The sequence below is a fragment of the Pygocentrus nattereri genome, chromosome 7, assembly GCF_015220715.1.
Source record: "Pygocentrus nattereri isolate fPygNat1 chromosome 7, fPygNat1.pri, whole genome shotgun sequence".
In the NCBI taxonomy this organism is placed as follows: Eukaryota; Metazoa; Chordata; class Actinopteri; order Characiformes; family Serrasalmidae; genus Pygocentrus; species Pygocentrus nattereri.
This window is the reverse complement of record NC_051217.1, coordinates 5736149-5759720: the sequence shown is the minus strand read 5'-3', so window position 1 is coordinate 5759720 and position 23572 is coordinate 5736149. Positions and strand designations below refer to the sequence as shown.

Genomic DNA, 23572 nt, shown 5'->3' with positions numbered 1-23572 from the left:
GCCTTTCAGGGATGCTCCCTTTATACCCAATCATGACACTCACCTGTTTCCAATTAACCTGTTCACCTGTGAAATGTTCCAGACAGGTGTTTTTTGAGCATTCCTCAACTTTCCCAGTCTTTTGTTGCTCCTGTCCCAACTTCTTTGGAACATTGGAACAACTTCAAAATGAGTGAATATTTGCAAAAAACAATAAAAAATGTATCTGTTTGAACATTAAATATCTTGTCTTTGTAGTGTATTCAATTGAATATTGGTTGAAAAGGATTTGCAAATCATCATATTCTCTTTTTATTTATGTTTTACACAACGTCCCAACTTCATTGGAATTGGGGTTGTACATGCAAACTAGTGAACACACACACACACAAGGGAGTAGTTAGTATACTTGCCCGGAGCGGTGGGCAGCCCTATCCATGGTGCCTTGCTCAATGGCACTTCAGTCATGCACTGTCAGCCGAGGGGATCGAACCAGCAGCTTTCCGGACACAAGGCTGGTTCCCTAACCTCTAGCCCCTAAATGCCATATTGACACTTCTGAAAGTAGAAAAGGGGAGGGTAATTTTATGCCAACAATTTTAAATTTAGTGATGCAATCCACAGGCAAAATGGTATCAAAATTTCCAAATTATGTTGCAAATAAAAATGACTGTTACATCAAACTTAATGTTACAAGAAGATTACTACTCATTTTCACTTGTTTTGATAAATATTATTTATTTTGCCAGTTTTTTTGCCTCCTATGTGCTATAGGGGCAGGTCTTAGAAAAGGGCATTCACTTGCACTCTATTGGTCAACTGATTTGGAGTGACAGGTCTTCTGAACATGAACCACCCCAACATGGCTGAACACATTGTATTGAGTGCTGCCATGGGTGTTACTGGAATATCTGACATTTATGGCCTCATTCACCAATATCATCCTATGTTTTTTCTTAAATTAGTTCTTCAGAAAGGTCCAAGGAAAAAGGTCTGTCAGATTCATGACATGGTTAAACTGTAGAATTGTTTGCACCTTTCTGCTCTTGAGTGTGTGTTCTGTTCTTACGTAAGAACAAGAAAACACTGGCGAATGTCAGAATCTTCACAAAAAACTGTGTAAGTGGGTTTTAAGAAGAAAATGCTGCCTCCCCATTTTTTTTGAGTTTCAAACCTGGAATGTGGAGTAAACTAGTGCTAGATGATCTAAAAAAAAAACCATGATTTAGCACATATCAGTTTTTATTTGTAGAGCCAGAATTCCAAGTCTTTCATGCACCTTTTTTCCTCTTTAATTCACCACCAATTATAATTATGTCTGTTTTGTCTTAATTAAGTTTTTAAAACTATAAAAGCTATTTATTCAGCTAACAATGCCAGACCTATATTATGAGCTTGTCTACTCTGGTGACATTGTCTAGTGCTACAGATATATACAGTTGTGTATCATCTGCATAACTGTGAAAATTGATATCATGCATCTTGATAATCTTAATGAAAAGAAAAGTGGACCAAGTTTGGAGCCTTGTGGTATACCAAAGAGAATATCACGCATATCTGAGATGTTCACCTACAGTAACAAAATACGTTCAGTTATTTGTCATATTTATCATATAAATATGTAAAAGAACCAGTTTTACACAGTTCCAGAAAGACCGACAGTTTTCAAGCCGATATTCTGTGGTCTGTAGTATCAAATGCAGTGATTAATTTCAGAAGTATAAGTACAGAGACATCACCTGCATCAGCAATCTGGGGTCTGTTAGGAAGTACACTATATGGACAAAAGTATTGGGACACCCCTCCTAATTATTGAGTTCAGGTTTTCAGTCACATCCATTGCTAAAAGGTGGATAAAATTAAGCACATAGGCTTACAGTCTTGATAGAAACTGGCAGTGGAATGGGTTGTACTGAAGAGCTCAGGTACTTTAAACATGGCACTGTCATAGGATACCACCTCTGCCACAAGTCAGTTTGTGAAATTTCCAACCTGCTAGATCTGCCATGAGAGTCTAGGCTTGGCAAATGCCAGGAGAACATTACAGTTGTCACAAAGCGGTCAGAGTCACTGCCTTAAGCATTTTAACAGATATGGAAAAGCATTTAGTTTAGCACTTTGCTAGGTAGCTACCTAAAACACCAACTTACATTTACATTACCTGACATTTAAGGATGGTTTCAATTTGATGCATTTCCTCTGTTTAATGTCTTGCATGTAATTTTTGTAGTGTCCAGTCTGAATCTCTGGACCTATGAACTCCAGCTTCACCAGCTTTGGACTGTTAAGTGACATTCAATGAAGTGCTCAACACTGCCTTATCAGGCCTGAAAGGTTGCATGACTGCAAGGGAATAAACAACGATAATGAGAGGGGACTTTACATACTTCAATAGGAATAAAAAAAAAAAAATCTATCAGGTATGCCATTTGTTGTTCTGAGCATTTGTTTGTTTAAAATGCACCCTTAATGTCTTAGTCGCCACATCCATTTTGCTGTGAATTTAGGTTAATACCACAAGTGAACTCTTCTAAAGTCTGCATCCCAAGTAGGCCCTTTTCCAAGTTTATTCTGCATAATCCCTCTTAATGAAATGAATAGAAGTATAGACCACTGTAGTCGTGCGTCATTCTGTAGTCTTCGTTATGCCCATATTAGGAACTCCGGGTCTAAGCCCCATTTCTCTAGGGCCAGAATGAATTGGGTTATCGAAAAGTCACGCTGAGTTAAATAAAAATATTCAGAACCAGATATGTTTTGTCCTGAGTACATTTTTCTCCAGAATATCACTGGATCCTCTGAATTAAGAGGTCTATTAGCCAAATGGCCCTGTGGACTGCTTCTTGTCACATGGCAATGTGGGAGTGCCTTACCAATTAAGGTTGCGGCCTTAAAATAAGTGTTATAATGCAAAGAATGAACTTATCTAACCTAATGATATTGAACCTATGTAATGCAAAACTACGGTACCTTAGTAGGCAGCAAAATTAGGGATTTGCTCACTTAACATGTTGTCTTGTTAGAAAGCGCGGTAGATGAGACTGAGACTGAGGCCGCGGGGGCTTTTATAGCAGTAAGGGAGCCAAAGTCCCTCTCAGGTGACGCCGTTTACTTCCCATCGATTAGGAGTCGCACTCAAGGCTGTAGGGCTGTGGAGGAAGCTCCGTGGTGGGGGGAACGTTTATTTACACCGGGGTAGTTTTAACAAACTAGTGAGCTGAGATAACAATGGTAAGTTCTGTCGCTTAACTTTGCTTTGTAGAAACCTTTGAGAGTCGCGCTGGCAGTTGAGCTTGGACAAAAACGTTTTACCTTTAAAACGCCTCTGTAGTTTCCAAGAATGTTCCGGAGACACAGCGCGGCTTCGCGGGACCTTCGTACATATTGGGAAAAAATGAAAACGTTTCTGAAGGTATTTTTTAAAAGCTTAAATAATACTGTCGTTTGTGTGTGTGTGTGAGAGTGATAGGCGAGGGAAATGGGCTCTTAGCTGCTTTTGTTAGCATACTTCCACCCTCATGCAGGTAACGTTAGCGTCAGTCGCAGGGGCAGCTGGTCCGTCTCACTAACGCACCTTATGAGGTTCCTCTCATAAGGGTCTGAAAACTGGCACATCTACGACCTCTTGTCTCGTTTAAGCTTCTAATTTCGTTTTGCTTTTCCACACGATTTAGACCCTCTCTCTCCAGAGACAGATGATGGAGAACCTCATCATAGCAAGAGCCAGACAGGATGCTGTATCCTTTACATTTTTCATTTTTATGTGATTCATTTTTTCCAGGGCATCACCATGCAAACCACCTCAAATTATAACTACAACTTTTTGAAGTGAAGTCAAAATCTATAGTCTTTAAAAAGTAGATAAATGAGTTTTTATTACTTACTAACTTGCATATTCCTTTGTCTTTGGTTCAGTGAGCCTGTTGGTTTGAACATTTCAATCTCTTGTCTGCATCTTTATATAGCTTACATATATTTTTACATACATTACGTACGTACAATCATACATACATACATTCACTTCACTGGGGAAAAACTTTTAATGGAAGTTAATGGAGACATTGTCATTTTTTATTCATTGAAAATTTTGATGCAGATGGTAGCTAGAGATTTTAAAAATGACTTTAAAAAGGAAAAAAAAAAACAAGCTTTTGTCCTGACCGAAAGGATATGCCTAACAAAGTAGTTACTGAATACCTGGTGGAAAGCCTGTGGTTCATGAGTGAGCTCTCAGCTGTGCCCCCACCTTCAAGAACTCGGTCATATGCTTGACCCTTTACTCAATAGGTCACTACTGCTTTTCTTCTTTGTTAAATCATTGTAAATATTGAAGTGCTCGAAGAAGGACGTCAACCTTCTGACCTTACAGAGCACTGTCATCAAATAAAAATGACTATACAAGAGAAGGTATTTTGTCTGAAATGTGTAAATAAATACATCAGTTCTTGAGCTTTTCCTGAGTGCTTGTAGCTCCAGAGAAAGATGGAAGAGAGGAGACTCAGACTGCAGGAGCAAGCTAACAGGTGAGCCTCTTCACTGATACTGTTATTGCCAAGGCTTGCAATATGTAAGCAAACCCCTTAATCAGATCAATAAACTATTATTTGTGCTCTGAGCATCCTGATCAGTCCTTGCAATTTGGACAAGCCATCATGGGATTTGTATGTCCTTGTTTACAGGAGGTTTTCGTCTTCAGGAACGTTGACACCTGAGGAACAGGAGCAACGGGTTCTGTATGCAAATATACTGGAATATGAACAAGATAATGTGAGTGTGTGTGTATATATAGTAGTTGAGTGGTCCCCAGCCCTGCACAGTTTTGTCTTTTCCTACCAAAACACACCCACTTCAACTTGGAAAGGCCTGTTAAATAGTGGATTAGCTTGATCAGTGTGTTGAGAGCAGGGGAAACACTAAAATGTGCAGTACAGGGGGTCCTCCAGGTCCATGGTTTGGAATCACTGCTTTAGTTTACAGCTCTGAAATATGCATGGTGTGTTTAATAATGGCATTTAGTGACGGCTCTGAAATATCTTGTTGTTTTAATTTTGCAGGAGTGGCCTAAAGTTTGGAAAGCTAACCTGAAAAAGAACCCGAACGATGCAACTTTAGTTTCAGGTCTTGTCACCTACCTTTTGAGGTACAAAATAAGTTTGAATTATTAACCAAGGTTGCTTAGTAAGCGAACACAGGTCAGTAATGCCATAAGTCATTTGATTTTGTTCCTTTCCCAGCTGCCCAGATCATCCAGTAATGAAACTTTTGAAAAAGCTCCAATATCAAGTGTATAACAAGCTGTATCCTATAGTGAGCCAGAGTGTCCCCTCCAGCCCACTGCCTGGTCGCTCTCTGTCCTTAAAACCCTCCCGCAGTGCCCAGAGCCTGCTCTTCACTGACAGCCCCAAAGGTCAGCTCAAATCTGGCCTGGTCCACAGCCTGTCGGATGCATCCATTTCACTCTCGCTGGTTCACGACCTCAATACCACAGACACAGAACCTGAGCTGGATTCGGAAGAACCCGTGACTCCAGCCCCTCCAGACCGAGAGAACTCCTTTGAGGATCTGGAGCAGTTTCTGGCTCAGTTGGGCTGGAATCCTTATCAGAGTGCTGATGAGACAGTCTCATATGTGACCTGTGACTCAACCCACGGCGACTTGGAAGTTCACGTCCTGGGCCTGGAGGAACGAGCTTTGAAGGAACATCTGAAAGCCATAGTAAAAGACATTCACAATGCCATTGGTGAGTGAGCAATGTTAAGGGTAAGGGATGTGCTAACAGTGTAACATATTTTTACATAATGGTACATGAAGACATCTCTATGATAAATTACATACCAGCAGGTATTTGTTTCTTGGGTTTGCCAATAGGATGCAGTACACTAGCAAAACAATTGTTGCTGACAAAATTAGTGCAGTTTTCATATTTTAAAATGTAATGTAATAATAAACAGGAGGAAAAATATTGGTTAAAAAGAGTAGCATAATTGGCTAATCATATGAGCTTATTATTTAATGCGGTTTTAATGGGACTTGATTGTTTACATGTGCAACATTCTGTCACACTATTTGTCAGGGTTGTAGAAATACATTTGATACCTGAATGTGCTCAGAAATGTATATTGTGCCACAATTCATAATAACAATATCCTATCTTCTACCACTTAGCACTGTTAATCTTATGAATACAAAATGCACGCTCTTAAGGTGTGCATGTTGTGGTTACATCATCAATAGAAAACACTTTAATTTTCAGGAGATCATCTTAGTGTGAACAGAATGTACAGTGTATCCTATAGTTTACGAGCTGGTATAAATGTTAAATGGCTCAATCTTCTGAATGTGTGAATTTATTTTGCTCTATCTGTGTTTCAGATCGTCTGTTGTCTCTGTGCCTGCTCTCTTTTGAATGTCTGAACACCGCAAGTGCCAAAGACCACTGTGTAGCGAGCATAGAGGAGGTGTTTTTTACCCCGATCTGGAGCCCTCTACTGGCACTATTTAGGTACTATATTTTTGTAACCGACTGATAAAATAGTGGGTCAGTATTACTGCATACAATTATTATTGTGTGTGAATAGGTGGCACCTCTTCAGAATCAAATATTGGCTTCAATGACACACATGCATTGCATAGCCTGCATACTGAGGTAGGTCTGGTAGTTCATTTTTTAACATTCTGTTCTGCTGTAGCAACTTAAAAAGGTTGCCTAATGAAAACTAGAGACAAATGAGTTTCAACTGATTAATACTTGGAGCTGTTGCACCTATTACTGTGTAAGTCCTGTTCTCGTGTACCCTTGCACCACGGTCTGTTCAGGCTATTTGTCAAGGCACTTGTGAACTGAGTCACCCACTGGGAAAACACTAAGTGCAAGTGGTGTGTGCTTCAGGCATGAATAAGCACATTATGACATTTGGCTTTCTGCCTAAATATTCACCCTTTTTTTTTTTTTTTTTTTTTTTTTTCTTCTTTCAGAAGAATAGAAAAGTTATTTTAAAGTAATAAATTGTCATTGTTATATGTTAGCAAACCGAACCTTTAGAAGTTCAGCTGTGCTTTGTTGAGTCACCAGACATTATTTACCTAATCCCAATTCACCCCTTGCCACTACCATTTTGCCCATAGCCCTCTGTTTTGTGCGTTCATGTCTAGGGTTAGGGTGTCCCAATTTTTGTTGAGAAAAGGCCCAATCCCATTTCTTACTTTTACCCCTACCCCTTGTTTTTGAGTGTAACCCTCCCCCTTGAAACTGAGGTAGAAGGGGTAGTGGTTGAATTCTTCCCCCTATGAGCTGACACAATCCTTCAAGAACTGGATACATCATCAGTTGTCATCAGTGACTTTTATGTAAACAGACGAGACGAGATTTTCCATCCATTTCCAACATGCCGCCTCCAGCTGTGGGGATCGCACTTGTGTGTCACGTAACAGGACAGGTGAATCATATTTAAAAATATAAATATGAAATTAAATGACCAGGACGTGTTTCCCTGCTTTGTCTCCTTACTATAGCAATAATGGTATATCGCACTGACATTTGCCATTTATCTGAAGGAGACTGAAAAGCGTGGGCGCTCGCGATTCAGTCACAACTTCAGTTTTACGCATCAAACGAGTCACTGAATAAAAAAGAACCAAACAAAAAACCACATCACTTCATTAACTGCTACTAGTGCTGCTCTGTACGCGACCCTGCCCATCTGCAGTGACAGCAGAGGAGGGGAAAGTTCAGCTCCTCACTGCTTAAATACATTCAGGGCATCATATGCCCTTCAAAGAGGGGGGCAATTATTTATCACCACCAAGAATTCTTCAGTGACATGAAGCTGAACTTAGCTTTCTAATCGCCAGCTTCATGATCGATTTCTCGTTCCACCTTAAATGGTGCAGCAGTTATGTTCTGGTACGTGAGGTTGCCTCACCATTTAAGGTGGAACGGGAAAATTTGCCCGGTAGCGACCGAGACATCAGTGTATTACTAGCGCTTCTTATGCTATTAAAATGGTTCTCTTACAACACAACGGCTTTTGAACAGGGAAAAAAAAAGATTCTGGCTGCAGGCATGCAATCTCAGCCCCAGTGACGTCACGTGCACATGCACTCTCTGCCACAATGGCAGAAGCGGCCCAACGGAGCGGTAACTTTTGGCTGCTGCTACTTAGCGATATCATCACTTAATCCATTTTTCATCCATGACTCGGCTAGAGAGTTACATTTAATGTACGTTCCTGATGAAAAAAGATCATAGATAACATTAAAATGTCTGTTGGTTCCTGATGGTTTTCAGTAGTCGCTAATGGTTTTGTGTTTTCCTGATGGATTGATATCACAGGTCAAAGGATTCTGATTGTTTAATCAGGTGTTTTGGGACTGATTCCACATACATCATCGTTTCCTATTGGCCTCTAATGACAACCATCAAGCCAATTCCCGTTTTGAAGCAAAAAGCGTTTTGCTCCTAACGGCCCTGCAATCACAGTTACGTTGTGATGACGTAACCTACTGTTCTGGTGCCCAAAACGTCATCTGCAGTGTAAGTTAATTCCTAAGAAAGTTATGTACGTTGTCTGACAACTTTCTAGGAGGTTGTGACAACGTTGAAGAGACAGCAAAAGTAATCTGTACTACGTTGACAACTTCCTAGAGTCCCTAATAAGTACAATTTTAATCAATGTTACAGTTACTGATCTCCGACTTTGATCGTCTTCAGCATGGCTTTCATGAGTTTCAGTGGTAGACATTTTATGAATAAACCCAACATTCATGTCTTAACGTCGTGGTAGATTTTATTATAAAAGTTTCCATATTTAATTACCTCGTCACTATGGTGACGTTAATATACATTCAGTGTAGCTCTTGTTGACTAGCAGTTCGTGGTTCACTGATTTTTCTTCATAAAACCGACAAACCCTGTTGTGGCAGAGCAGCGTGCACATCATCAATAGGCTGGCAGTGCGTGTCAGGCTGTAGGTATTGTATATCGTAGCTCAATGTATTATGGTAGTTTGGTTCATAACAAGCATAAAAAAATCGCTAAACGTATGCTAATGTCTTGCTTGCTAGGTATGTTAGCTAATTTCCCCGTTCCCCCTTAAATAGTCTCAGCAGTATTGACGCCTGAAGCGCCAGAATGTAACTGCTGCACCATTTAAGGTGGAACTGGGAAATTATAACAAGAATGGCCATCTTCAGCTTTGTATCACCAATGAGTTAGTTATTTATTATTTATTAATTAGAAAGTTATTTGAGGGTTGTCTCATTTCGTAGGGTAAGATTTCAATCTCTACTCCTTGTAACTCTGTTCAAAGGGTGACACTCAAACAATGGTTAGGGGTAAAAAAGAATGAGGACTCGGTGGCCTAATCCCATGATCTTGAACATGGACTTTTGTTTCTAGGAGTATCTGAGCTCAGGGCTAGCTTTCTCTCTAACCTATTTGTAGATAGCAAAGACTTTCTCTAGATGGATAAAACACTTTTACTAAGTCACCCTGGATAAGTGTCTGCTAAATGTTGTAAATGTACATGTTTATGAATTGAACTGTCCTCATGTTAGTTACTATAAGTGTATTAAGCCTGCAGGGTTTTTAGGAATATAAATCAGAGCACAGGGCTTACAAAAGTATGCTTTAAAGAAAAACCAGTTTGAGAAGCAGCTAAGGCCAGAAAGTTATTATAAAGTTTGAACTACTAGTTTCAGAACCTCTTAAAGTCCCTATATTTGATTGTTTATAGTCAGAGAATCTCTAGATCTACTATGTATTTCCAGAGTTTAAACAGTAGATGGCGCCTTTAAGCTAGAAGCACATGGGGTCCACTGTTTTGAAATTAATCATACCCTTACAGCTGAACCTTAATCTTGCAGCTAACTACCAAAGTCTGTTCCTATGACAGTATTTCTTACACAGCACCCAATTACACACTAATGGTCTGGTGTAAACTTAATTCTATTTCCATGCATGTTAAATATTTGTCCCCTCTCTGTACTTTGGTACTTCAGGAGGGTGCACCAGGAGCGAGAGCTAGCTTTTGAAAGCAGCGTTCAACTTTACCGTAATGCCTCACCTGGTGATATTGGTGTGGCATCCAAACTGTACCCCAAAAACTCAGCTCTCCTGCATGGTTCCTACCCTTACGAGTCAGCAGTGCAGGAGTTGAGATTGCTGTGTAGAGACTACAGTCCACAGAGGAAGTTGGAATGCATAGGTGAGATTTTGAAGTAATTTGGAGTAGATTTTGTAGATTTTATAAGCAATGAAATGCCTACCTGTTTGATATTTACTTTGTGTTTTGAAGGAGTATGTTTTTAGTTTGGGCTTTGGCATGGACATGACACTAGTTTCACAGTGTGAGGCCTCATATTTTGAAGGAATTTGGGAAGATAATTTAGGTCTGGTGTTCTGAGTAATGTCTTCCATCTAGCTCACCATCCTGAAATCTTTTTGTTCTTCATTGTAGTGCGAACCCTGAGACTCATCTGTGCCTGTGCAGAGCACTACCGGCTCCTTCAAGAGAATGATCCGTCGCCCAAAACGGCTGCCATGTAAGTCTTTCAGAATATCACTGGAATAGTAGAAGCTGCTTGTGGGTGTGAGAAACTTGATGTGGAAGTGTGAGTTTAAGGGCGACCTCCTGCATGTCCCTCTGGCCCTCTGTCAGACTTCATCAGGCCCCACGATGGCCAAAGCTCAGCAGGAAGCCTGTCTTTGCCCTCAGACCCCAGCGGGATGCTCAGAGCTGGCTAGCCCACTAAGTGGGTCGCCCTGTCTGGAATACACTAGGGCCTTGATATGGCGCCAGGGGAAAGTGAGACACGGCTGTCTGAGGATTAGCCAATTAGCTGCCATGGGGAAAGTCGGATGTAAACATGGCCAAATAATTTGCTCAGTTGTGCAACCTACAAACTTTCAGTTGGACGTTACTTTTGAGTGTTGGACAGTAGAATGCATTAATTGGTGGCCAAACTACCAAATATCGTAGTACAGACTACATGCATCAGCCAATGATGTTTTACATTTGGTTTGTGTTTTGAGAGTTGTGTTGTAGGTTAGTGTTTGTGGAGTCGAATGTTTTGATAGATTATTTGTATGCAGTATTTTGAGGGTCTGTCATGGAATGTGTTTGAAATAAGAGTTTGATAGAGTATGTAAATATTGTTAAAGGCTGGCTGGTTGGGTTTGGACAATTTTTGTCAGGTTCACATCAGGATCAAAGCATACAGTTCGACAATTCTGTCAAACTCTCTCGAACTGGCTCGTCACCCACAGAGCCAGATAAAACATGACATTTCTAGTGATGGTGCCAATTAAATTACCAGGTAGATACATTACTGTCGATAGTTATTGTGGATTTACATTCTCATTTCCAAAAATGCTGTGCAAAATGTAAATAAAAATGAATGCAATGAAGTGTAAGTCACTCAAACCCTATTTCATTGAAAATGGTACAAAGACAACGTATGTTGAAACGGAGTGTTTTTTTTTTTTTTAAATAAATGCCCATTTTGAATTCGATGCCAACAACACATTCCAGAAAACTTGAGTCAGGGGCAACAAAAGGCTGGTAAAGTTGTGTAATGCTAAAAAAGAAAGCACCTTGTGGTTAATTGGCAACAGGTCAGTGACATGAAAAGAGCATCCCAGAGAAGCTGAATCTTTCGGAACTAAAGTTGGAGATGTGTTCATGACTCTGTAAAAGAATGCATGAGCAAAGAGTGCAACAATTCAAGAATAACGTTTCGCAGCGTGAAACAGCAAAGAACTTTTGCTTTTCATCTATGATGCATAACATTTTAAAGGTTCAGAGAATATGTAGAAATCTCTATCATGGGACAAGGCCAAAACCAGTATTTGCTGGCTGTGATCTTTGGGCACTTGGGCGGCGCTGCATTAAAAACTATGCATTAATGCATTAAACTATGCATTAAAAAAATGTTTCTGTAGTGGAAATCTGCTAAAATGCTGTTAAAAAACTAAATAAATCACTGTGTGGGCTCAAACACTTCTGAAATCCACTGTCTTTGAACACTATCGCTGCATCCACAAATGCTAATTAAAACTCTTAAAGGCAAAGAAGAAGCCTTACATAAAAAGGATCCAGAAACGCTGCCACCTTTTCTGGGCCTGAGTTAATTTAAAATGGACTGTGGCAAAGTGGAAAATTGTCCTGTGGTCATTTGAAATTTTTTTGGGTAATCATGGACGCTGTGTCCTCTGGGCTAAAGACCACTCAGCTTGTAATCGGTGCACAGTTCAAAACCAGTAATCACAATGGTGCAGTATTCACATTGGTGCACATGGCATGGGTGATGTGCACATCTGTGAAGGCACCATTAATGCTGAGTCATGTGCTGCCAACCAGACTGTGTTTTTTCAGGGAAGGCCTTGCTTATTTCAGCAAAATATTGTAAAAACACATTCTCCATATATTACAACATTGCTCCATTTTAAGAGTCCAGGTAGTAAACTGACCTGCCTGTAGTTCAGACGTGTTACCCATTTAAAACATTTAGAGGGATATGAAATGAAGAATACAACAAATGAGGTCCTGAACTGTTGAACAGCTGAAATCCAATATCAAACAAGAGCAGAAACATTTCAGTTTCAAAACTACAACAGTTGGTCTCCTCAGTTCCCACACGCTTTCATTCATTCACCAAGCCGCTCCTCCCTCAGGGTCGCGGGCCACATGCTTGCAGTGTGTTAGAAGAAGAGATGAAATGCAGTGGTAAACATTCCCCTGTCCCAACTTTTTTGGAACATGTTGCTACCATGAAAATGGCCATATATTTTTCAAAAACATACATTCTCAGTTTCAATATTTGATATGTTGTTTTTGTACTATTTTCCTTTAAAAATATGGTTTACATAATTTGCAGATAATTGAACTCTTTTATTTACATTCTGCACAGCATCCCAACGTTTTTGGAAATGGGGTTGTAAATTACATACTGAAGTAATCAGGTATTGAAAATAAATTCACATTTTAGTTCAACAAATTCATTCGTGCTCTGCTTTCAAACACAGTCTTAGTTTTTAATCTGGTAGAGGTTTTGTAATGCCCTGCAATTACTCTGTCCAGTGTTGGCTTTCACTTGTTTAATTCTGTGTGGTTTCTTTGTTTGGCCAAAACAATCAAACGAAAAAGTAAATGTAAAGTCCTGTTAGCTTCGCTAAACTGTACTGAAATGCATCACTGTTTTATTCCCTGCCCATCCGCTTTCTCACCAGCATGGACCTGTTGAACCTTTGTGTTAAATTCTGTCTACAGCATGAGCTGCTGACCAGTGTTTCAGATTTTAAACATGTTTTAAGTAATGGAAGTAGAGAGGAAGAGTAAAGTAAGAAGAAACACTAAAGCAGGGGAAATGCAGGGTAAAATCTATTAAAAGTGGGTGGTGGGCTGTTAGAACCTGAACACAAAATTTGAACCCAACCAAAGCTCAGTCCATATTTGTCCAGACCTGACATGCACAGCAGCTAGGTCCTGTTGGACAAATATTTTAGGCTCTACACAGTGCATTTATTTATTTATTCATTTTATCGTTTGTCTGTCTGAACACTTTTGTGGAATCTGCTAATCTCTGTGTGTACAAAATGTTCATAGAGCTGTATCTGTTTGTTAAATCTCTCTGCTGTTGCAATGGGACTTTTAATCTGTTTTCCTCAGGCGCAGCTGTAACAGCTGTAATGAGGACAGTAAAAGTGTGAGCTCACGCGAGCAATTGAAAAACCACTTTGGTAAAGGATGTTTGTAAACTACAGCCATCACCGCCCTAAACACTGGGAACCTTCAGTCTGCACTTATCTGTTCCTCTTTCAAACCCTCTGTGTCTCTCCGTATCTGTCTCTATCTTTCGGTCTCTTCCATCTATCACTCTGTCTCCGTCTTCCTTTTTTGGTTCATTGTGACCCTTAAGGTGCATTTGGGTCATTTTTGTGTGCGTGTGTCTGCTTGGATCACTGCTTGTGGTGCAATGGCACACTGGTGACGCACAGACTTGGCGGTGTGGAGCTCCATGGTCACAGCCGAAGTGGCAGTGATGTATTTCGGAGAGCTCCAGAATCCAGTGGCTGCTGGCAGCCCTTATGTAGTGAATCTAAGCTTAAGAAATGCTCCAATCCGTTTTTTTTGTTGTTTTTTTTATTTATATTTCTTGAAATCAGTCCTTCAGTTAGTACTGGATGAGAGTTTTTAGGGTCACATTTGTTGTTCCCAGAGGTGTGTGTGGATTTAGCCTGTAATGATTGAGTTGGATTCATTGAAAATGTTTAATCAAGCTTTTTCCTGCTCCCTTTCAAACTCTTCAAACAAATGTTACTGTGAAATATTATCTATCAGAGCAAGGCTTTTGTTGATCCAAAAATTGATCTACAGTTTAATTGTTTTACAATCGGTTTGTGTTTCACAGTGACTGAGTATGAATTTGCTCATGCATGCCTGCTCACGAATAATTAAACAATTCTAATCCTTTCTTTTGCTTGTTCCATTCTATTGTCTTCATCTCTTTGTCTCGCCATTACGCACACTTGCACACTCATTTACACAACTGTTTCCCTCTGAAAAGCATTCATTTCCTCTCTTTCATTCTCTCCATTTTCTTTTTCAACTATCAGACCCCAGTGGGGGGGCTCACTTGACATCATTGCTCTTTATCTAAGATGAAGCCCCCCCCCCCACCCCTTTAAATTGCCCTTCACCCACCCTGATCAATTTTTGACATTTTCTTACCTGTTTAGGACCTTTTCACCGCTGTCAACTTACAAGCTCCTCTTTTCGTATCTTAAATTATTGTTGTATGAATGCTTCTTGTGTATTTTGGCAAATGTTTCATGCCCCGGAAAGGTTGCTTCAGTCCACAGTCCAAGGAAAAACTACAGCTCAGCTGTGAGGGTTCTGATCACGTTCAATCACTTTTAATGAACATTTCTGGCAAGACTGAACATGTGGATTTATGCGTGTCGGTTGTAAAGTAATAGCTGAATAGGCCCAGTTCTCTTAGGCATTTTGCCATCACTCCACTCTGTGGAGCTTGTTGCTGGGTCCGCCACTCCCTCACCTCGGTGAAAGATATCCAATGTCCTTTGGGCCAGTAAGAAAGGGGACACCCAGCCACATTCTCACGCGAGCAGTCCTCTCTCTGTGTGTTTGCGCTTTTTGCCAAGATTGGTGACTCAGAAAGAGAATTAAGGCTGATGCATGAATGCCCCCTTAATAGTACAAATAAAATGTGTTGTCCTTTTAGACATGATAATATAGAATTTTATTACTTTCCAGTAAAAGGACTGATCTGATTACCCCCACCCCCCCTTGTCTTTTTACAGAGGAGCAGATGACCTCTTGCCCATCTTGTCCTTTGTGGCCTTGCGTACTGAACTTCCTCAGCTAGTCTCTGAATGTGCTGCACTGGAAGAGTTCATCCATGAGGGGTAGGTACCTAACATTTAGCATATAACCGCTTTCCTCAAGGCTGTATTATGCCGTTGTCTAGGATACATGGATGCACATCTACTTATAGAAAATAAATGGTGGACATGGCAGTACAGCAGGTTATTAATGCTATAGGCATGCTATGATTGGCTTATTGTTTTTAATTAAAAAGAGATTTTCTCTTTTTAATGCGCATGCAATCTGACAAAATGCATCAGTTAATGATCTCATTTATTGTAGGTGGCTGCAATTAGGGTTCAGCAAACAAGAAAAAAAATCACAATACTTACATTTTCATAACACTTGAAACATCAGTATTTTGAGATCCACGGTTTACTCAAAAACACTTGCACAAATGCATTATATTTAGTGTGTGTGTGTGTGTGTGTGTGTGTGTGTGTGTGTGTGTGTGATTAAAAATTACATTATACTACTCTCACTGGCCACTTTATTAGGTACTTAACACAGTTGCTTAACACAAATAGCTAATCAGCCAATCACATGGCCGCAACTCAATTAGGCATGTAGAGGTGGTCAAGACAACTTGCTGAAATGCAGCCTGAGCATCAGAATGGGGAAGAAAGGGGATTTAAGTGACTTTGAACGTGGCGTGGTTGTTGGTGCCAGACGGGCTGGTCTGAGTATTTCAGAAACTGCAGATCTACTGGGATTTTCACGCACAACCATCTCTAGGGTTTACAGAGAACGGTCCGAAAAAGAGAAAATATCCAGTGACTGGCAGTTGTGTGGATAAAGTGGCGTGTGTGGGTTTTTTTGTTTGTTTGTTTGTTTACTTATTAGCTTTAAAAACGTAGGCGCTACAAAAAAGTCCCCTGTTCCTGATCGTTATCTCTGCTGCTCTTGTACTACTGGTTTTCACCTCGCCCCTCCTGTCGGCTGCTAGGGTGCCATTGCGTGTCTACTGAGACCACAGCCTAGAGGTCTGTTTATCTGTGTAAAACCCTCTTTTACAGCCTGGTTAGATTGGCAGTGATGGAGGAATGTTGGAATATTCTGGTCTGGCTTTTTCCTCTCCATAAAAATACAAATAAAGTCCCTCTAGATATTTATGTAACTCAGTGGTTTGGAAGAGTACTGAGGACTACTCAGAGCATGCTAGAGGCAGCTTATACATGTGGTGACTCCTAATTATTCAGATTGTAATTATTTGTTCAGAGTTCGTGTGTTAAGTTAGATTAGTGGCATATTCATGTACAGGTAAAAAAAAATTTTCTTTCCTCTCTTCCCCCTTCTTCTTTCCCTACTAATTCATTTCCAAGTGTACAAAAAATACTGTCTTTTATAGTTGATCCCATGTGTTGTCACATTTACAGAAGGTCACACAGAGTTGACTAGACTTCAAGCACTGTGTATTTGACCTGCTTTCACCTGTTTCACTCTCCCCATCCTTCTCTTATTACACAAGCGCTGACACCTCTGGAGTAAGTTAGGCTGCTGTACTTATTCTGATTTCTTTTAATTTGTCATTTATCTGTAGGTATAAGTAATAAAATAAAGTGCCCTAGGCCATTTGAGGCCTTTCTAAAAGAACTACGGGTGAATGCGCTTGGCTTAGATTCTGCAAGTCTCTGGAACTCTACTGGACTGCTAGAAACACCATTCTATCAGAAGATATTCTCTTGGTGTTTTGATGTTGATGCTGTACATGTCTGTCAAATCTCCCATGGGAGATCTGGTGACTACAGAGACCGTTGCGTAGCGTTGCTTAGCATTTTCATACTCCTCAAACCATTTAATGACCTCTCGTGTCCTGTGTGTGGAAGTATTGTAATCCTGGAAGAGACCACTCCCATCAGGATGGAAAGGTTGTGTGTTGCTATCACAAGCTAATGATGATCACTCAAAAACTTTGTATTGACTTGCAGTGGCCCCTGCCTCTAAGGTGGCAAATGGACCCAAAATATACCAGAACGCTGCTGTTTCTTGGTGTATGCCCCACATGCATTCACCCACTCATGGGGAATATGGTGTAAGGAAAACTAATATGACCATATAACAATTTCCTATGGTTTTTGTACCACTAAACTCTCAAATCTACATTTTGTCTTTGTATTAAACTTATGCACTGTAACTACAATGTCCCTCTCTATATATTTGTGCACAGGCTGTTCTTGCTCACACAGTCTGCTCACATCCTGTATTAATATTCTTGTTTACCTGAGAAACCATTGCTCCTCTGTTTGCTGACATTAGCTCTGCACAAGCTTGGTCATTAATGCCCGAACCCACCTGCTTTCTCATATCACGTCTGCTTGCGTCTGCCTACTTCAGGTTATGGTCCTTATTCGCTTCCTTCCTTCTTTAGCCTCGTCATCCACACCTCTGGCGTAGAGCATGCCTATGCAGCCCCCATGACTCAGCAGAATAGCCTTTAGATCTATCGTACCTCCACTTACTCAACCGCAAAAATATATGTTTAAATGTTGAAAAATAGAAGGAAACCATTTTGGCTGGTTTTAGGCTACACAAAGCCATGCGATCACACATGGCACCACGCAATAAGGCTGAATTTAATCCTGTTCCGTAGCTGTTAATTTCAGTCATTTTCTGCTGCAGCAAACAAAGTTTGAATAAGGTGTGTTGGGTTAAGGCAAATAAATGTAAATAAAGCCGTAAATACTGTAAATTCATTGTGACATCAAAGGACTTGTGGAAGAAAAAAGCTATGACTTCCATCTTGGTGCTGTCTATGCTAGAAGAATGAGTTGTTTTATCTCTTATTTTTCACACTTGTGAAGAATGTATAGCTTATAGAGTGGGGAAGCCCCCCCTTCCCCAACCAAGTACAGGTTGATGCAAAGATTCCATAATGAATGACATACTTTGTTTTTAGTGTAAAGGGGTGCAATGTACCTTAAGTTATATCAGTCAGCTAAATGTAATGCATTAGTTAGCTGTGCTAAATTGGTTACCTTGGATAGAGTAGCAGCGCAGTGCAGAAGAGTAGGTTTTGTTTCACATAAGAAAAGCACTTCTGTAGAGCTCCAAGTAAACTAACCCCCAGCCCACCCTCTTTCTCAACACTATCTGTAGAACACTGAGAGCAGGAATCGCACCCAAGGCTAATTTGTTTTTGCCTGGTTAAGCTGTAGTTAAATGTCCTGTAAAACCAGACATACGCTGTTAATTTTTTTTTTAATAAGAAATATTGTTCTTTGGTGGCACTGTACCAAAAAGGCCTCTGCAGACAACTGTCTGTGACCAATGTCAAATGAAGCTGTTTCTTTCAAAGTAACATGCTGTGCTCAGAGAGAACGAGCCTGCTGAGAAACTGAGCTGGTATCGTATGTTGGTATTGGTGCCTTTGAGGTTGAGTTAGAGTAAATAAGCACAATATCAGACCATATCAATACTGGTATCAATGTATTCCTATAGTGGACATTTATGTAAGTGAGCAGAGTATTGATATGACCGTACAGCTGGTGTTAGCCGCCAAGTAAACATATCTAGTAAGTAAGGTGGCTCATCAGCCTATTTGGTTAGTTAAGGCTTGTGTTTCAGTTGTTGCAGACATTGAATAAGAAAAGATCACGATTTATATAAAAATTGTCATAACCTTTGATGTCACCATGATGGTGACAGCCTTATTTGCTACTTTACCTGTATCAACATTATCTAATTTTGCTATGAAGTGTCCACAAGTTAGTCAAAATTAAAGCCAAAATAGTAAATGGGGTTAAAAAGGCAAATAAATGTTATTAGAAGTTGTGTAGTTCATGACGTGTAATGCATTGTGTGCTAATTGATGTTTTTCTCTGTGGCACAGAGCTTATTTGTTGCCCACCCATCTACTTCTGTGAGCAGCCAGTAATTTAACAACCCTGGCCCACTCAGAATGCAGTAATGGCCGCACACTCAAGCCTGCAACCTGTTGACCTCAGAATTAATCCTGGCTACAAATAATTCTTGGTAGATCACACATTAGTCATTAAATGTGTGCTTTTGGCCAAAATCTCAATGTACTGTCTTACTGATAGACACATCACTCTTGTGACAGTGATTTAAAATGCAGACGTCACTGTTCCTGTTGAAACTCTAGCTTAAGTAGTGCAGAACGTAAGTTAATTAGCAGGTTTAGTTGACATATTAAAGCAGGGGAAATTACCAAATAGTGTTACAGTCTGGCCCTTAGTTTCCCACTGAAGCACTAGCCAGTTGTGACTGAAGCCCCTGTTGTCCATGCCCCAATAATGAACCCTTTTACAATTCAAAATCAAGGTCCCCCAAGAATTTTATTCCAGAACATAGCAGGATGTTAATTGCTTAACTGTATTGCATAGCATTTTTGTCAATGTATTTCTCCACTCATTTATTGTTTATTTTCCTTTTAATTTGTCCATATTTTACCATGTGAATGAGTTTTATAGGTTTTGTGTATGTGTTCCACAGGTATCTGATTGGAGAGGAGGGGTACTGCCTAACCTCAATGCAGAGTGCATTAACATATGTGGAGTCACTTCATTTAGGTGGAATTGTGCAGCAGGCTGCCAAGCCCACCTGAGACGGGTAAGTTCAGGGTGGCACTGCTCAACTCCTCCATCACAGGGCTCGGTAGTTGGTATAACTGAATGATGGATAGATGTTCACATGTGAACGGTATGATCTGTTTGGAATCTCGCTCATAAGTGACTCGTGTCGCTTTCATTTGTGTTTGAGCTTTCAGGCCTGGTTTCCCATGCTTAGATATCCTTCCAATGTTTGCAAACACAGCTTTCATAACCAGGTTTTAAACCAAAGACTTTGAATTTCTTTTGATTTTGTATTCGTGTTATTTAGCCATTATGAGATTATTGCCAAAAATGCATTAGAAGTTGTGTAGTGATGTTTTGGAGTGAAAGGTTTTGATGTTGTACTTGCATTTGAAAGGCTTTTTTTTTCTGATCAACTTCAACACTGTAGTCTTGCAATTTTTATGAATTTCTTTTCAAAGGAAGTAAGCATAAAAGAATATTGTCAGTTAGTGTGGGTTGTCATATGGTGGATCCCTTGGACTTTGCACACAGTTTGGAACAAGGCACAGAGCTCCTAACTCTCCCTGACATGATCATCCCACCTAATCAAAACTCTGTGTGACACAATTATCCCGTTATATCCAAACATTTAACTTTGCAGTGAGCACTATCTGTAGAGCTGTCATTTGTGCTACGATGCCCGGTGCTGAGACACTCCTCTGGTCCACATTCCTCCTAGTGATTTTAGTAACTGTTTAACCTAAGTGTCTCTATATATCTGTCACAGAGCAGCTAAAATTGAATGCTTCACATCTCTCTTGCTGTGGAAAAGGAGGAACTACGCTGTATTCCTTGGTGGTTTCTAGTTTTGTTTTTTCTTCATATTTTGTGTGCATCTTTATTTCTTTCGTTTCAGTTTCTTGGTTGAATTACTATGGGCAGCTGGATAAAATGTCAAGAAATCCAACTTAATGGAAATGGCACTAAAAATGTTCTTCTCTCATCCGCAAAGAGCCAGTGTGACGGCATTTCAAGTAGGAATGCTTCAATACTGATACTGGTATCAGCCCAGTAGTTTACTTGTACTCAGCCATGTCTGTGATGTAAGCCTCTGTATGCTGCCAGGCTAATGAATAAGCAACTCATGCTGGCAGTGAAGGAGGGTCTGCTCACACAGAAAAGCAGTGCTGACTTCACCGTTAATGTTTTTAAATTGTCTTTGGCTGTAGAGAGGCCATATTGTCCTGTGTACATTACCTGGTTTTAGTATTTGGCAGTGCTGCTGCAGCTCAGGTTCTCACTGTGTGTTTGCTCAGTGTACTGTAGGCTAAGTGGGTGAACAGATGCGAATGAGTTGGTTTTCATGACATCACAGAAACCATGAATTGGAAACGGGCTGTTTTTGCAGCGTGGTTTCCATGCATGAACTGGGTAGTGAGTGGTACATTTTGTGTTATTCACAGTTTTCTCAGTCCAAGGTTCATTAAAAAGTCTCTGATCTTTGTGGACAGGCCCCTTCATTTTAAAATGATTTTCTTAAAGTGGTTCTTTAGTACAGCATATTCTTTTCACATCTTTATCCATTGTTATAGTATCAGATTCAGATATAATATTTTGTCACAATGATGTTTGTCTTCTTTTAACAGTAATAAAGAGATGCATGTTCAACAGACCACATCCTCCTCTACTCAGTCTTTCAGCCCAGAGAGTGAACTCCTCATCCATTTCAGGGCTCTGTAAGACGTACACATCCATCTTCCGTTCTTCAGGGACTGTGGAGCAGGTTACACAAAGTGACTCGAGAGCTCACCGTCAGAGCCTGGTGAGCCCAGAGTCCTACTGTGTTGGAGAGCTAGGTCCCAAATCACTGTGAAAGACTGCTCGGGTTAGCGGAGTGGAATGAAATTGATGTTATGAGGGAATTGGTTGGAGCAGTCGTCACATTTAATGGAGACATGGAATGAAATCAAATGGCGTGCTTAATTTTTATTCTCTGTTCACCCTTTTTAATTGCCTCATAATGCCATTGTTCAGAATGTTTTAGTAAGAATGAATGGAACACTAAAGCACTGCAGGTATTTTCTGTCTTAAAACGAACTAGGTTAACATAGAGAAGTAGGACAGCAGTAGTTCTGTGAAATATGTTTTGTGCACTGATGCTTGAAGAGATTGCAACTCATGGCAGGGAGAACTTTAGTTTTAATTGAGCAATTTCCAGCAATATTTTTTGATTATGTACCTGGGCAAGAAGAAAAAGAGCCTGTTAAACATATGCCAATTAGGAACAGAGAGAGGACTTTATTTGGAATCGTTTGTCCTAGTTCTCAGTAGTAGTAAACAGGATGAAAAATGAGAGAGGTTGCATTGAACTCCTCCTGCCTTTATTCTCAAGCCAACCCTTTTCTTTCCATTTCATCACCTCATTGTGTGCTTGCAGTGCACAGTTCCTCTGAATTTTTCTTCATATGCTTTGATTAATATTAGGGAGTCAATTATGCATAGGTTGGGAAAAGACAAGATGTTTAGTAAGTGGTTTTTTGGAGCCAGCCTAGGCTTCATCCTGAACTGAAGAGTTCAGTGGGCACTTTAATGAAAAACACTGTTGTAGAAGGAGACAGATCAGCAAGCTTCAATAGCAGTAAATAAATCTCTGGGCAATATCCCACCTTCCCAGAATCAGCACTGCTGTTGATGCTCAGACCTTTTAGTACATGAAATGCTCAGCCAAGACTTTCTGACTTCAGTGCAAGGTGCTGCTGAAAACGCACTGCAGTACATTATATATGCTGCTTGTGAACTTTGCACTTTTCACCATCTTTTATTCTGTTTACTCTGGTGATAATGTGAAAATATGTTCTTTATTCCTTTAGTGTTCTAATGCACTGTTTGACTTTTAAATTTGGCTGAAGTCTCTAATGGCCTTACTATTTCATGTTTTATAGAATGTTAAGAGCCAAAACAGCAGTTTCACCATTAAAAAAATAAACCTAACTAATTTGAGTATGCCGTTTAATATCTGTTTCCTTATGGAAAAGTAAAATTTTATGCTTTTATGTGACACTATTTAGATGTTTAAATATGTTTTACGCTCTGTTTCAAAGATGCAAATGAGTTTAAAAAGAATATGGGAGGAAGAAAAAAGTTAAAGAAATTTAAACATTGCTGTACCACCTCTCTACTGTCTGTATTAACTGCAAAAAATCTTCTAGAATTGTGTATATAAATATATGTATCTATTTGTGTCCACTAATGTGACTGTTGTACTTCATGTAGACTCTACTGCAGTCTTCAAAGATGTTTGCTACTGATAAGCTTTTAATGTGTATGTGCGTATAGGAGAATGAGTGGGAGTGTATGGCCGGTGTTGGATTTTCTAACAATAAAGACTTAAGAAACCATTACCTTGGAATGCTTTATTGAACAGGTAATGTTTTTCCCCATAAGTCTCTATGTATCTATATAGGTATATGGTACTAATAAAGAAGTCAGAGTACTGCCTTTATTTAAATTCCAGTCAAAATGGCCCTTAAGTTGGTTATTGTTAAGGAGAAAGTTCAGGGGAGGTTAGATATTAAATAATATGCATATTGGGAAGAATGAAGTAATGGGGAATGTGTGAATCAAAAGTTAATCTTTTTTTTTAATCGTTTTGAAAGGAACTAATAACCTTGCAAGACCTGGTAAACCACCAAA

The 23572-nt window shown here is 39.9% G+C and overlaps 1 protein-coding gene across 1 annotated transcript in view; it reads left to right on the top strand.

The window, feature by feature from the left end:
• vps9d1 (VPS9 domain containing 1) overlaps positions 1–23277 on the top strand; it is a 28789-nt gene extending 5512 nt beyond the window's left edge. The window contains exons 6-16 of the mRNA XM_017689295.2: positions 3654–3716; positions 4450–4502; positions 4659–4746; positions 5034–5119; positions 5214–5719; positions 6352–6481; positions 9979–10184; positions 10437–10521; positions 15302–15406; positions 19818–19934; positions 21526–23277. Of these exons, the coding sequence (XP_017544784.2) occupies positions 3654–3716; positions 4450–4502; positions 4659–4746; positions 5034–5119; positions 5214–5719; positions 6352–6481; positions 9979–10184; positions 10437–10521; positions 15302–15406; positions 19818–19929 (1434 nt within the window). The 3' untranslated portion in view covers positions 19930–19934; positions 21526–23277. The remainder of the gene's footprint in view (positions 1–3653; positions 3717–4449; positions 4503–4658; positions 4747–5033; positions 5120–5213; positions 5720–6351; positions 6482–9978; positions 10185–10436; positions 10522–15301; positions 15407–19817; positions 19935–21525) is intronic.
• Positions 23278–23572: the final 295 nt, after the last annotated feature.